At 40.5% G+C, this 17066-nt stretch overlaps 1 protein-coding gene across 1 annotated transcript in view; it reads left to right on the top strand.

Moving 5' to 3' along the window:
• The window catches only part of SMIM35 (small integral membrane protein 35), an 81595-nt gene that overhangs the window by 9586 nt on the left and 54943 nt on the right, over positions 1 to 17066 (top strand). Inside the window, exon 3 of the mRNA XM_089660943.1 lies at positions 2589 to 2622. Within this exon, the coding sequence (XP_089517069.1) occupies positions 2589 to 2622 (34 nt within the window). The remainder of the gene's footprint in view (positions 1 to 2588; positions 2623 to 17066) is intronic.

The raw sequence follows: 17066 nt of genomic DNA, 5'->3' as shown, positions 1-17066 counted from the left end.
GGCTTTGGGGTAGAGTGGCAAAACGGAAGCCATTCCTTACGAAGAAAAACATCCAAGCCTGGCTACATTTTGGAAAAACACATCTGAAGTCTCCTAAAAGCATGCGGAAAATGTGTTATGGTCTGATGAAACCAAAGTTGAACTTTTTGACCATATTTCCAAAAACAACACTGCACATCACCAAAAGAACACCATACCCACAGTGAAGCATGGTGGTGGCAGCATCATGCTTTGGGGTTGTTTTTCTTCAGCTGGAACTGAAGTAGAGACCCAGGAAAATAAAACATTGTTGCAGTTTTTTATGCTGCACAATATTTGCTCATATTTGCTCAAAAGTGAAACATGTAACATGTTTCAGCATCTGCAGCCTGTCCCCCTGATCCTTCCTACCTGTGACAGTAGGCAGAGGATTCTTCCCTCGCACCTGCTGTCACAATTTGAAAACAGCGTGTTCGTGTGTGGCTCCATTTCCTGTGCATAAATGCCTACAAATATTGTCAGTCATTGCAGCTGATGGCTTGTAGTTCTCAAAGAACTACGAGGGCTCTGATGAGATTTCTCATAGTCCATTGATCTTCCTGCTCTCCAAGTAACTGCCTGCCCATATGAGGTACAGGCAAATAGCTATGCTGAGAGTCTGTAGAAGCCTGAGACTGCACCAGAAATCTGCTGATCGCGGGTGAAATGCTCTGTAGGTTCCTTAGAAAATAAAAATGCTAAATTTTTCCCTGCAAAAAATGTACATTTATTTTTTTTTTCAAAAGGTGATCTTACCTTGCAGCACCTGTAAAAGTGATTGAGTGCCTGTGTCACTGCTCTGATTCTTTTTATAAGATAGGGAATCGCTGGCTAAAGAAAATTATTATTATTATACAGGATTTATATAACGCCAACAAATATAGTGTGAAAAAACGAGCGCTAGATCTATATTAAAAAAAGCAGCTAGCATGAAAGGTAATGCCTCAAAACTTTCTATGTAGCGAAAAATTAAAAAGTAACATGCAGCGCTAAAGTAAACAAATATACCTGGATACATAAAATTGCAACATAAAAAGTACATTCGATCATATGACTGAAAGTAGTTCATTAATTCAATGCTTCATAAGTGAATAGGTGATATAAGAGTGACAAGTCTATGTCTGTTGAAGAGATGATATTCGTGAAACTGGTGGTAAAGGTGAGAATGAGATGCACTAACCAGATAGCGCTATATAAATGCGCATATGAATAATGAAATCATCTGGATATGGACATCTGGACCGGGATGTTCTGACGAGCAGCGACAGAAATCACAGCGTGTCAGCCAGGCATCTGAAAGACAGAATTCTGATCGAAGACCACCAGAGGGAGCCAGCAACCAGGAAGTCATCAAACCTTCTTTAGCCAGGTATCCAAAAGAGTGTAGTATGCTCAAAAAGGACCACCAGAGGGAGACTGTGTTTTGAAATGCATCTGACGATTCCCTTAAAGAGGACAGGCTCAAAAAGAAAAGAGCCCAGGCACAAAAGAAATATCTTAGTGCAACACTGTTTTATTAGGTATAAAATAATGACAAGAAAATATCTCACATTAAAAAGAGCAAGTAGCTTGATGGCCAAAAATAGCATAGAAGTCCACGTGGTAGAAAGGTCACTGAGATTTGCTTTCTGACATGTTTCGTGCTATAGCACGTTTTCAAAGAAGGTGTGATGACTTCCTGGTTGCTGGCTCCCTCTGGTGGTCTTCGATCAGAATTCGGTTTTTCCGATGCCTGGCTGACACGCTGTGATTTCTGTCGCTGCTCATCAGAACATCCAGGTCCAGATGTCCATATCCAGATGATTTCATTATTCATATGCGCATAATATAGCACTATCTGGTTAGTGCATCTCATTTTCACATTTACCACCAGTTTCACGAATATCATCTCTTCAACAGACATAGACTTGTCACTCATATCACTTATTCACTTATGAAGCATTTAATTAATGAACTACTTTCAGTCATATGATCGAATGTACTTTTCATGTTGCAATTTTATCTATCCAGGTATATTTGTTTACTTTAGCGCTGCATGTTACTTTTTCATTTTTCGATATATGACGCCAACAGTTTGCGCAGTGCTTTACAAAATGAAGGCAGACAATACAGTTACAATACAATTTGGTACAAGAGGAGTCAGACTTGTTAGAGCATGGTATCAGTATCATAGTTGTAGCCTCAACCACAATCCTGGTATGACCACCTCAGTACAAGGCTGTATATATACCGGTACATACTGTTTGCCAGTATTTAGGTGGGTATTGATTAAAGCTCTGTGGATAATTATTATGCTTTAGCAAATCAGCCCCCAAGTAGTCAGCCCATCAGACTCAGGCATCAGACATTTTTCATTAAAAAAACACGTTGGGGCACACTGACCTTTTAAGGATGAGGATAACTGTTTTTACACTTGCAGTCCTATCCCTAATCTGCAGTGGCATGTCCTATCTTTCATTCCATATGAATTTCTTTCAATATTTTTGTTCCTATCCATAATAACAGCCTAATTAGCATCTCAGTTTTTTTTTTATTAGATTTAACTTTCCCTGGTTTTATCTAATTTATAGAGACAAGCTTCGTCTTCAATTTATACAACATAAGGTAAGAAAAAGAGTCATGTTACATTTATATTTAGTTAATTAAATAATTCCAATATTTTTAGACCTGTTTTGCACTGTGGTTTGGCTTTAGCGCAGGTGTATCCATGTATTCATGCCCCAAGTTGTGCATTTTTGGTGCATTTTCCAAAAGTACACCAAAAGTCCTGCATGCTGCATCTTTGGTGTGGTTTCACAGCTGTCAACAACAATGCACTGACATTTCTAAGAACAATTCACCTTGAGTATTTTGGCTAATGGGGACAGAAATCCTATTTCCTCAAAGGGGGTGAACCATTTCCCAAAGATGGTAGATAACTAGATAGATAACTAATATTCAGTTTTCTTTCAATGCTATGCATTTGATACACTTAAAAGGCTGTTTGATTCTATAGTTATAATAAATATCATCATGCATTTACTGTATGTATAAATGCCATATGGCGTCTTTTCGGGCATGCGCAGTTTGCGCGCCTGCAGAGCCGCACATCGGTGCCATCTGTCACCGGCCGTGTACCTCGGGCACGGCCGATGACAGATCTGAGTACAGGCCCCATTGCTGGTACCATGTGACCTGCTGTGACCAATCACAGCAGGTCACATGACAGTTGTATACAATGGATGGCTTCATTCATGCCATCCATTGTATACAAGTGTGTCTAGCTGTGAATGGTCACAGCGATCACATGCACAAGCTGGGCCAATCACAGCCCAGCTATGTCATGTGATTAGCCGTGGCCAAATCACAGCTAAGCAAAAAAAAAAAAACCCTGAATGAATCGATGTCCTTCAGGTAAATGCTTGCTCATTCTTTGCTATAAGCAAATTGTGTAATAAAAGAAAAAAAATATTGATCACTTCCCCAAAGTAGTACAATGTTACTATGGTAACAGTGTACTACTTTGGTCATAGTGAAATATGAAAAAAAAATCTTAAAAAAAAGAAAAAAAGTAATAAAAAATTAAAAATAATAACCCCCAGTATATATGCCACCAATTGGAAACGCTATAACTTTCACGTAAACCAATTAATTTACATATATTGGGATTTTTTTTAGCAAAGACATGTAGTAGAATACATTTTGGCCTAAATTTATAACGAAATTAGATTTTTAACATATTTTTTACTGGACATGTTTAATAGCAAAAAGTCAAAAATATTTTTTAGCAAAATTGTAATTTTTTTGTTTATAGCGCAAAAAATAAAAAACACACAGGAGATCAAATACCACCAAAAGAAATCTCTATTCATTGGAAAAAAAGGATATACATTTCATTTGGGTGCAGCATTGCATGACCGCACAATTGTCTGTTAAATTAACACAGCGCTGTAATGCAAAAAATGGCCTGGTCAGTAATGGAGGTAAATCCTCTGGAGGGCAAGTGGTTAAACAGTGTGTGTTTAGTATCACATTAAATAACAAAAATGGTGCAAATCACGGCATTTAGGCAAAATAAATACATTGAATGGAAGTAGAAGAGGACCCTGTCCATATGACCTTGCAATCTAACAAGTGTAAAAAATATTCAATGGAATAAGTTGGGGTGATAGCGGGGTGTGGCTAATAGCAGTTGCTTACAGGATATTGAGTAGCTGGGACAGAGATGAAGATTGGAAGCCAATATGGTGGTGAGGGTCTGTTTAGAGATTTTAAATGTAAGGGCTAGTCTAAAGGGACAACATAGAGAATTACAGAGAAGGGGGCTGTTCAAGTGAAATCCTGGAGTCTCGAACAGCCCCTGCATGAGATGGATTTACGAGTGAGGAGGATTTTTGGGGTCAGTGTAGGAGCACAGAGGGTAGCTTGGAAAGTATTTGCTATGATGTCTGAAATACAGGTAGAAACGTAATTTAAAAAGAGCTTTGAAGGTAAACTTTTCTAACTCAAATTTTATTTTCAGGTTAATAGGAAGTCTGTAAATGGCAGAGAGGGAAAGGGATATATACGTATTGCTGCAGTATTTATAATAGGCTATAGAAGTGGCAGTCTTCTTAGTGGAATACTAGACAGGAAAATTTTGCAGTAGTGAAGACACAGGGTAATGAAGGCATAGACAAGGATGTTTCCGCCATCTTACAAAACCATTTGAATATTTTTTGTAACCTCGATTACAGATCTATTGTCATTATAAAAACCATTTGAATATTTTTTGTAACCTCGATTAGAGATATATGTCATTATTTACACATTTTCCCCAATCATGACTCATTGTGATGTGAAGACAGTACATCAATGCATTAGATAACGGGTGGCATGCATTTGTATTCAGCCCCCTTTACTCTGATACCCCTAACTAAAATCTAGTGGAACCAATTGCCTGCAGAAGTCACTTAATTAGTAAATAGAGTCCACCTGTGTATAATTTATTCTCAGTCTAAATAGAGCTATTCTGTGAAGCCTTCAGAGGTTTGTTAGAGAACCTTACTGAACAAACAGCATCATGAAGGCCAAGGAACACACCAGACAGGTCAGGGATAACGTTGTGGAGAAGTTTAAAGCAGGATTATGTTACTAAAAAATCCCTAGCTTTAAACATCTCACGTAGCACTGTTCAATCCATCATCCAAACATGCAAAGAGTATGGCACAACTGCAAAACTACCAAGACATGGCCGTCCACCTAAACTGACAGGCCGCGCATTCATCAGAAAAGCAGCCAAGATGCCCATGGTAACTCTGAAGGAGCAGCAGAGATCCACAGCTCAGGTGGGAGAATCTGTCCACAGGACAACTATTAGTTACGCAGTCCACAAATCTGGCTTTTATGGAAGAAGAAAGCCATTGTTGAAAGAAAGCCATAAGAAGTCCCATTTGCAGTTTGCGAGAAGCCATATGGGGGACACAGCAAACATGTGGAAGAAGGTGCTCTGGTCAGATGAGAGCAAAATTTAACTTTTTGGCCTAAAAGCAAAATGCTATGTGTGCTGGAAAACTAATACTGCACATCACCCTGAACACACCATCCCCACCGTGAAACATGGTGCTGCATCATGTTGTGGGGATTCTTTTCTTCAGCAGTGACAGGGAAGCTGGTCAGAGTTGATCGGAAGATGGATGGAGCCAAATACAGGGCAATCTTACAAGAAAACCTGTTACAGTCTGCAAAAGACTTGAGACTGGGGAGGAGGATCACCTTCCAGTAGGACAATAACCCTAAACACACAACCAGAGCTACAATGGAATAGTTTAGATCAAAGCATATTCATGTGTAAGAATGAGAATGAGCTATTTTGCAAAGAAGAATGGGCAAAAATTTTATACTCTAGATGTGCAAAGCTGGTAGAGACATACCCAAAAAGACTTGCAGCTGTAATTGCAGCGAAAGTTTTGACTCAGGGGGGCTGAATACAAATGCATGCCACACTTTTCCGATATTAATTTGTAAATTTTAAAAACCATTTATCATTTTCCTTCCACTTCACAATTATATGCCACTTTGTGCTGGTCTATTACATAAAATCCCAACAAAATACATTATGTCTTCTGAAGGCTACATCTACTTCCTTATAAAGTTGGGTGCAGCGCTAAATATATAACATTGTATTATTATTATTATTATTATTATACAGGATTTATATAGCGCCAACAGTTTGCTCAGCGTTATATATATAGTATAACGTGTCAAATGCAATAATCACAAATAAAAATAATGAAGCCAGATTTTGTAAATGGATAAATAAACCTTTCAAATCATCCATGTCCTGATCAATAGTAAACACATCATCTGATATGCCTGCCCTCATAGACCCCATCTCAAAAATGTCTGCCATAATTAATGTTATACCAGTAATATGAAATACAAATGAATAAAAGAATATAAAATGTAAAGCAGCTTCATCTTAAAATTGGTAAAATCAACTAGAAAGCACAGAGAGGTAAGTGAGCGCAAAAACAGCTAAGCTGCTGAAACACCAAAAAGGTACCAAAAAACCTTCCAAAGCATCAATATAAAGTTGGGTGCAGCGCTAAATATATAAATAGTATAAAGTGTCAGGGCTCCCGGTAAGACCAGAGATGTGTGAACTGACACAGGGAAACACAGGCTCAAGTATGGTGTAACAATATAATTTATTAAAGGTATACACAAATATAAAACGCACAATATAACAAAACCAAACCTTTTTTACAGGGTTAAAGGCAGGATAGGTGCAGCGAGTGGGAACAGGGTACTGACATGTGGTAGATAACAGGGTATATTGGGCTGTCACTGGGGGTGCTGTTGGGAATGCAGGAATAGAGCTTTGAGCAGAGGAATGATTAGAAGCAGGACGGGTTTGTTGCAAGCTGACTGAGGCTGGATGTAACAAGTCTGACCAGGACTGTAGTATTGGTTGAACAAAACTCAGTTTACACATAGCCTGTCTGACCAAAGACTGCACTGCGTTTATACACTCCACTAGCACATGTGGTGAACATGCTGAATAATGATCCCAGAAGCAATCCGGATCATCCTCCAACAACCATACCAGTGATTCTATTTGATCCACACTGAATGGTGGAAGAAAGTCATTCCTGCTTTCAGGGGTACTAGATGAAGCCAACTCAACACAAGCCTGAATCAATTGTTGCACCTCAGAGAACTCTGTGTCCTGATCTACTAGGGAATGAGCGACCCGTATGCATTCTAGCAGCTGATCCCTGGTATACTCCTGTAGAGTCTGATAGGCATATTCTCTGTCATCTAAGACTAGCAGACACAAGTATATAACCTCCTCCGGATGCATCCTTCACAACAACAAGCCAAGATGGCTTCCCTGTGCAGCCACTTCTGGCCAGGAATGGCCTTGGTGTAATGTCAGGGCTCCCGGTAAGACCAGAGATGTGTGAACTGACACAGGGAAACACAGGCTCAAGTATGGTGTAACAATATAATTTATTAAAGGTATACACAAATATAAAACGCACAATATAACAAAACCAAACCTCCAACTGATAATGGAATGTACACAGACAAGAGCAGTCAGGGCTGGTGAGGTGGAGTGGTCAGGCAGACCGGGTCAGGAACCATTGGGGAGACAAGACACAAAGGAGCAGGCAGAGCGTAGTCAGACATGCCGGGTCAGGAACAATCAGGCAGACAAGTTACCAAAGGAGCAGGCTGGAGAGTGGTCAGGAATAGCCGGGGGCAGGACAGGTGGAGTTTATTCAGAGTCAGGATCAAAGCAGAATCAGGAATCAGGCAGGAAGCAGACAGGATGCAGGTACAGGGGCTCATGGGAAACATACACCAAGGCACTGACTACAGGTCTGGCCATTCCTTAAATACACCTCCTGCAATCAGCCTCAGGTGATGGCTGACTGCAGTAGTGAGCTTCTGGTTGCTGAGAGCACCCGCTGGCCAGCCCTGGTACTGCAGCCCACACAGCAGATGAGTCCCACCACTAATGGTGAGTCCATTCCTGACATAAAGGCCCTGATTTACTAAGACTTGAGTCTACCAGCAGACTCTGAACATTCAGGCAGACTCAGTTAAATCAATCAAGACCTGTCAGTCTTCTGAGTGGCGTCTAGCAATCTCATTGACGAACGTCTACTTTGCTATTAGTAAATGTGAAGTCGCGTCTCGCACATTTTTAGGTGCAATACCTGATATGTTCGCTAGATGGCGCACAAGCGCGGGCTTTGTAGCGTTGGCGTTTTCCTGTTAGCAAAAGAGAATACTTAGAATGTAACATAATTAGTACACCTATATTATTTTTTTTTTTTGCTGTTTCTCCAAAATGATCAGACAACTAATGCATTTACTAATGAATGTCATACATTCTATTTTCAAATGTTAAACATTTTCACACTTATATCTCAAATAATTTGTAATGTCTAGTTCTAGTTTCCCAATATAATGATATATCTTCATTCTCTTTAATCACGTAACTATTCTATGTTAAAGTCAAGTGCAGCGCTATAAATGCATGTGATCAATAATGAAGGCATGTAAAAACCAAAAAATGCAAAGAATTGCAATAATGATGTAAAATGGTAAATTGTGCTAAAATAAGTTCATATAATCATTCCTGAATAATGGAATGTACTTCGTGTGAAAGTACCAACTCAGAGTGCCTATGAATGGCACGTGTGGTTTCTCCGTAACGGACAGTAGTGCATGAACTCGTGAAAGATAAACCACCCTTGGGACTGGTCTACACTCACCAGAACAAAAGTATTAATGAGCATGGGTTATACACATCACACATATGGGGGTGCAGCGGTATGCAGGCAGCTATGGGTTAGTCATCCAGCTCCATCCATCCATCCATCCATCAGGGTGGGTGCCCAAATGGTCCTGGGGAGGAATTAGCTCAGCCACAGGAGCCAGAAAGGTGCTTAATAGTGTAGTACACTGTCACAAGGGTGGATGACCTTTCACGAGTTAATGCACTACTGTTCGTGGTTATATTTATCTTGTGTAATACCATTTTAGTAGTCTATATAATTTGACCAGCGCTCGCTTTATCATTTTTAAACAATGTAACTATTCTACATTGTAACTCAAACTCTGTCTCCCACAGTGGTTTAATGGTTAGAGCTCAGAACTTACAGCATTAGAGTCATGGGTTCTAATCCCAGTTTGCATGCTTTCCCTGTACGGATGTGTTTCTGCCAACACTCAAAAGACATGCTGTTAGGTTCATTGGACCTTGTTACATGGTTGAGTTTCTGCCCTTAAATTATAAGCTCCTTGACATTTATGAACGTTAAAAAAATGGAGATCAATTTTCTGGGTTGTGTCAGTGCCAGGAATATTGATGAATCAATTATGATTTTGCCTAATGACTAGAAAGTGGATGAATGTTACCTGCGTCCTGTTCTTCTGCCAATTAGGAAATGTGCAAGTTTCATGCTGTGTATATTTCATTGTAACTTTTTTTCTCTTCTTTTAAATCTGTCTCCTTATACAACTTCACCCCTCCCCCACCCCATCATCACCTGTCCCATATGCAAATCTATGGATCACCGCCCCACTCTTTTTAACTATTTATTGATCAAGTGAATGTGTCTCATTTTCTATCAGCTACAGCTCAGATCTCACATTATTATACGATTGCTGATTGTATATCACCACTAGTCTGATTGAATTCACAATCCCTGTTCAGTCCCGTTCCCTTACCTCTAATAATCTTTAGGACCAGTTCACACTACATGTGTTTCAGTTGCTTTTTCGGCCTCACAAACGCACAGAAGGTTATATGGTTGTCAATGTCATAGTTCACATCAGCGCTTGCATTTTTAGTGCATTGCAGGTGCTGTAAACAAAGTTGACCATGCTGCATTGTTTCTGCACAGAACTGTACTGGAGCACATTGAAACGTCCTTGAATGTACTAAAACGCACATGTCCCTAATTAAATTGAATAAAAAGAAAGTAGAAAAAACTAGCTGGAAGGGATACAAAAATGAAATGCAACGTGTCCAAAACGCATCCAAAATGTACTGGAACACACTAAACATGCATGCCAAAAGGGCATGCAAAAACTCATCAGGAACACATCTAGACTGTTTCTATAGTGTAAACTGGCCCTTAGGACTTGTTCACACCATTGGTGGTGCAGAAACGCATGCAAGAATACACATTTTCCAGCACAGCAAAGAAATGCAATGCCCTTTGCAGATGTGCGCGGTTAGGTGCAATACACTTTTAAAATAATATGCCTGCAGTATTTTTGCATGTTCCCACACATTAGGCAGGCCATTGAAATTAACGAGCTGAGTAGAAAAAAAAAAGGAAAAAATGCCCCATTCACACAGGTCCTCTGGCCTGTACAGCATGAATGAGTGGGTTGTTTATGTGGCTAGAGCCACCTGTTACACTATGGGGACACAGCAGCTGTATGAACACAGGTTTTTTATCTGACAGGTGTGAAGACGTGGGGAAGTGGCCCTGAATGTTCACTGTCTGTGTTCAGGGCTGTACACCTGCACCCATATGCTTGTCAAATTATGACCTACAGCAAATCCATACTGTAACATAGGTTGCCTGCAAACGGCGATAGCCACAAAAACAAACCACTGATTCCCACTCTACAGGCCACAGCACCCATGAGCCCCAAAACCTCAATAACACCTCAATTATACACACAGCTTTATTTATGAACTCAGTACAGTTTTATCATTTAGATTTCACAGGAATATGGTTGGGATTATGTCCATTAATTATGTTTTAGTGTATTTTTACCATAAATATAATTTGGATATTTTCTCTGGCGGTGGGGGGCTGTCAGGTATGCTGTACGGGGCCCCATGATATCTAACAGTGGCCCTGGGTGTATGCTTGTGTCTGTGCCACCTGTATAGTTAGGAACAACCTTGAACCTCTGCTATGTACCTCAATGGATCTAGGAATTGGACATGTTTTCAACTGAAAATACAACAATTATTAGTAATGTTTCCCCAGCAAATGAGGATCAGCTCCTCGTGGAGAACGGCGATCTCGCCATGTCCAGATGTGGTCTGGAATTCCACAAAAGAACAATTCACAAAACTAAAAAATAGACTTGCAAATTACCACTAAACTTTCCTAACTACACTCCCATCCACTCACACTCCCCACTTCCACTTCCGGGTGTGTGCAAACATCCTTCCGCAAACATCAGGGCGTATTTCCGGTATGACAGCTGCTCTAGCTCTTCCTCCAACAGCCATCTTGGCATTTATTTGTGCACCATAGCAATTTTACATGCGGCTCAATTGTGTATATGACATTCGCAAATATATGTTTGCAGTTCTATTGTAGATTTGGCATTGGTGAATGTATGCTTGCAGCTCTACTGTGTATATGACATTGGCAAATATATATTTGCCAGTAAAGGCCCAAAGTCAACATAAATTGAGGGCCCAATTTATTACTGTTAAGAGGATTGTAGAAAAAGAATAGCTAGCTGCACATTGAACTATTCATTGGTACATAACATGGTCTTGTGGTGCAATAGGGGGCTTTTGGTTTGTTATTTTGGACATACTTGCACATATGCGCTCTAACAAGGAAGATTTGGGCATATTATATAGTTAGCAAAAAATAAGGGTTAGGGGTGCTAGTACATTTCAGATACTTATATAGCGCTGTCAATTTATGCAGCGCTTTACATATAGGTGTGGTAAAATCACATCAGTCCCTAACCCTCAAGGGGCGTACTAAGAGCCCTAACTTACATTCATACATATACTAGGGCCAATTTTGACCGGAACCAATTAACCTACCAGCATGTCTTTAGAGTGTGGGAGGAAACCAGAGTACCCAGAGGAAACACAGGCACAGGGAGAACATGCAAACTCCAGGCAGAAGGTGCCGTGGCTGGGATTTGAACCAACAACCCTAGTACTGCCAGGTGGAAGTGCTAACCATTTAGCCACTGTGCAACATTCAACTAGAACATGAAATAATCCCCCCAAAAAATACATAGTCCAAATGTTTACTGATCAAATACACATTCCACATTTATTTGGACAAAAAGCTACATTCAATATCTTGGTGTGAAAAAAACAAAACAAAACACAGGATTGATGTTGCTAAAATAGAACGGTCCTGCTCATAAGAGTTTACAATCTAATAGATTATACTTATAATGAACTGTGCTTTCACAGGTTACAGCAGGAAACAAACGGTTAATATCACTTGGGCTTATTCACAAAACAAGTTGCAGATCGAAATATCAATATAAAAATACATACGTGCCAAAATAAAAACACCTCCCACCTCCCCAAATCCCCCACACATTCATTTCTCACCATGTTTGTCTGAAAACTGCATTTCATTCTAAATAAAGCAAACTTGGAAGAGCAGAGCAATGGACATGTGTTAGGATTATGCAAAGATAATAAACACAATCATTGTACAATAACACACAAACACACCTAGAAGGAAGAACATGCAAAACATTTACAGCCCACATCAAAACACAGCATGAGTGTGGCCTGGGGCAATTCACCACAATATCTCTTCCTCCCTAAACCACCACAGACAAGGACATGCAGAAATAATGTGCCTGTACAAGGCAAAAATCAGCTGTCATTCATTTGGTCAGAGAAAGTGTTTCCACCTGATTAATTCTCTTCCCACCTGCGTTAACCCTTAGTATACAGGCCCCACAAATCAGAGTCAGAAAAAAAGCCACAGTAAAGTGTACCTGTGCAGCATACAACAGAACATTGAACAGGGATGTGAAAGGGAACCCTATTGGCAATATTTCTTGGCCCTATGGGCACAATTCACTCCAGATTATCTCATGAGTTAAGGCAGTCACATGACCACATCTCGCATGCAATACTGAAAATGTCAATTCACTTTTGCTAGTATGCGGCATTTCGGAAAAACACTCAGGAAATCAAACATAAAAAGGCCTTACACCGCGGTCACATCAAAGCCAATTTAGAAATTGTGCGACGTACAGTGAAGATGCTGATTTCCTTACGATTTGCAAGACATCTGACACAGATATCTATGCAAATTGTCACAAAAGTAGTACATGTACTACTTTAGAAATCAGTGCCATGTGACTGCTCTAATAGCAGACAATAGGGTGCGACTTGGCATACGATTTGCAAGTCACATGCCATGCAAATCGCATGCCAAGTCGCATTCAGGGTGCACGATTTCAGGTGCGATTTGGGAATTGAAATTGTACCTAATATCCGATCTAATGAATGTGGATGTGAGTGTCTTAATGTAAGCGATTTGCTGCAGCACAATTTCAAAAGTAGTTCTCGTCTAACTTTTTCAGCATTTTGTAGCGATTTGACATATAAACTACAATAGAAATCGCAATGCAAAACACAATTGAAAACGCAAAAACTCATTGGTAAATCTACAGAAAACACGGCGAAATTGCCAACAAAAAGCACAATTTTAAATCACATCTAGTGTGAACCAAACAGGCAATTCAACAAAGGAAATAAATCTTTGAAGGCATGCGGTATCTGCATGCTCAGATAAGGGTCTGTTATGGATTTGGGGGGGGGGGAACTCCATGCCATTATTTAATTTTTTTTTTTTTAATCCATTTCTTTCGCGCTCACTCTTCTCATGGTTTGACAAACTTTCCCAAAAGGAGGTGGAGTGCAAACCAGCATTATCCAATCAATCATTAGTCCAGGCCCTTATCTCATCCCATCATTTGACATTCACATAAGGTGCTACTTTAAAGGTGTTTGAACAGACAAGGCCTCATTCTAATTCACATTCTAGGGATCATTTAAACAGAAAGCATAGATACTGCCATCAGCACATGTATGTTAGGGTAGTCACACAGAGATCATGCAAATTCATTACTATGGTTGGGATTCAAACCAACAACCCTAGTGTTGTGAGACAGTAATGCTAACCACTAATCCACGGAGGTGTTGAACACTAATCACCCCTGTATTTCTGTGGTGTGAATCAATCCTAGGTCCCTGGGCAGGGTCAGTGTAACTAGCCAGATATCTCAAATTCGACACAAATGTTGTGCTATGTTGCCAATTCAGATGTATGTTGGTTCTATGTATCCCAATACAAAGGATTGCAATACTAATACAGGCGTACCTCGGTTTACCAACGCCTCGGTTAACGTAATTTTCAGTTTACGAATGAAAATCCATTGAAAATAATGCCTCGGTTTACACAATTGTTAATAATTTTTTTCGCAATACAAAGTGTATGTCGGCGCTGATTTTCAAATGCAAATGCCAGCCTTTTTTTTTTTTTTCTTCACTATAGTTCACAAGCTTAGAAGTCACTTTCCCCGAAGTTACAGAAAACTTTGTATCTTTTAATAAACTCAAAGTAAACATTGTTTCCTTTAGGGATATAAATTCCAAGAAAACTTTCTCTTTTAGCTGGGGGAAGTGACAGGTGCATTTCTGAGCTATAGTGAAGAAAAAAAAAAAAAAAGGAAAATTACATTTAAAAACCAGCACCATAATAAATAAAAAACGGCATGGGGTCCCCCCTCCCATCCACACCAAGCCCTTTGGGTCTGGTATGGATATTAAGGGGTAACTCCACGCCGAAATTAAATAAAAAACAGCTTGGGGATCCCATCAAAATCCATACCAGACCCTTATCCGAGCATGCAGCCTGGCAGGACAGGAAAGGGGGGGGACGAGCGAGCGCTTCCCCTCCTGAATCATACCAGGCCACATGCCCTCAACATGGGGGGTGCTTTGGGGCAGGGGGGGCTCCCCCCCAAAGCACCTTGTCCCCATGTTAACGGGGACAAGGGCCTCTTCCGTTAGTGGGATAATTGGTTGGCCATTTTTCGGGATTTTGGCATATTTTGTTTATCAGTAAAGTTGGAAATTTTTTTTTCCAAATTTACTGATAAAAAAAATGTGCCAAAATCCCGAAAAACGGCTGACTAATTAACCCACTAATGGCCTGAAAATCGTTTGATTTTCTTTTCGGCAGAAAAATCGGCCGATTTTAGACCCATCTATGGCCTGCTTTAGATGGGTCTAAAGTCGGCCGAAAAAAAAATCAGCTGATTTTTGGGCCGTTAGTGGGTTAATTGGTCAGCCATTTTTTGGGATTTTGCCACTTTTTTTAATCGGTAAATTTGGATAAAAATCGGCCGATTTTGCAGATCGGCCAATTTTAGCGGCAATGATCGGCAAATTGGCTGATCTTTTTACAGATAAAAAAATCTGCGCATGAGCCATGACCTGCAAGAAAAAGAAGAAGAAAATGAAAAAGAAGAATAAAAAGAGAATTAGAAAAAGAAGAAAAGAAAAAGAAAAATGCAGGCCATAGATGGGGCGAAAACTGGCCGTTTTTAAAAAAAAAACAAAAAACAACAAATCGGTTGTTAAATGGACCGACGTTACCAGCAACGGTAAAAAAAATTGTCCGATTTTCGCCCCGTCTACGGCCGGCAAATATAATAGCGAAGTAATTACTTCTGTCCGTGTAGAGAGCTGCGCTATTATATTTGACATTAAAAAGTATAAAGGTTGCAACATTGTATCTGTATGTATCCGAATAAAAACATCTATATCCGAAATGGATACAAATAGATACAATGTTGCAGTCTCTATACTTTTTAATGTCAACTATAATAGCGGAGCTCTCAGCAGGGACAGAAGGAATGTTTCAACTGTCATCGGGGTTTCCTTCTGACAGCTGAATTATAAATTATTTCCGTGAATTAAATAAATAATAAAAAAAACAGCGTGGGGTCCCCCCACCCATCCATACCACGCCCTTCGGGTCTGGTATGGATGTTAAGGGGTAACTCCAACTGACATCATTGATGTCACATGGGGCAGGGTTTCTCGGATGATGTCCCCGGCTGGCTCTGCCCCTTACCTATTTAAGAACTGTCACCCTGTCTCTCCACTGAGGCTAACTAGCTGTATGCAGGAGACAGTCTGACAGTTCTTATATAGGTAAGGGGCGGGGCCAGCCAGGGACAGCAAGCATGTGACATGGGGCGGGGTCACTTGTATGATGTCCCCTGCAGGCCCCGCCCCTAACCTATTTAAGAACTGTCAGCGATACTTTTTTTCAGAAGGCTGGAAGCCTCCGACGGGACCGGAACTTTTTTTTTCTTTTTTTGGTTCGCCGCCGCCGCCGCCGTGCTTGACGTTGGATCTACTTCGGGGGACATTGTTTTAATAAAGGACTTGTCAAAGACCCTGTATTGTGTTTTTTTTACACCACACTTTGTTTTTTTGTGAATGAGTCGCAGAACCATGTACTACAGACTCATTCACGTAGGGGGGGGGGCCAGGATCTGGGGGGCCCCCTTGTTAAAGGGGGCTTCCAGATTCTGATAAGCCCCCCGCCCGCAGACCCCCACAACCACCGGTCAGGGTTGTGGGGAAGAGGCCCTTGTTGAGCACCCCCCCGTGTTGAGGGCATGTGGCCTGGTATGGTTCAGGAGGGGGGGGCTGCTAGCTCATCCCCCCCCTTTCCTGACCTGCCGGGCTGCATGCTCGGATAAGGGTCTGGTATGGATATTGAGGGGGTCCCCACACGGTTTTTTTTTTTTAAATTTCGGTGTGGAGTTCCCCCTTAATATCCATACCAGACCTGAAGGGCTTGGTATGGATGAGAGGGGGGACCCACGCTGGTTTTTTATTTTTACATTCAGCTATCAAAATAAATATTATCTAGACCTTCGAAATAAGTAAAATCATTACAGAAATAATTATAAAGGATAAGAAACAAAAATAGAATCACTAGAACTAAGGAAATCAAATTAGAATACATAAAGATATGCCTAGTGCTGTTTGTTTAACACGGTAGACGCGACCGAGTGTCGGCTGTCAGAGGAATCCACACTGAGATTTACTATTGAGCAGTGGCTTAAAAGCAAGCGCCCATGGCAGACGTCTAAAATGTGTTCTGCACATGCGCATTTATATCGGCCAAAGACACTGCACGGGCGTCTAGTTTTTTACTGTGTTGATTTGCTTTAAAAAAACTATATACAACATATATCTTTGTCACTGTATAGTGACCAATGGTGCTTAATAAAGT

This window comes from Staurois parvus, unplaced genomic scaffold, assembly GCF_062004578.1.
Source record: "Staurois parvus isolate SC_StPar_1 unplaced genomic scaffold, SC_StPar_1.0 ptg000032l, whole genome shotgun sequence".
Taxonomy (NCBI): domain Eukaryota; kingdom Metazoa; phylum Chordata; class Amphibia; order Anura; family Ranidae; genus Staurois; species Staurois parvus.
Note: the sequence above shows the minus strand (reverse complement) of the source record. Positions and strands in the feature narration are given on the sequence as shown.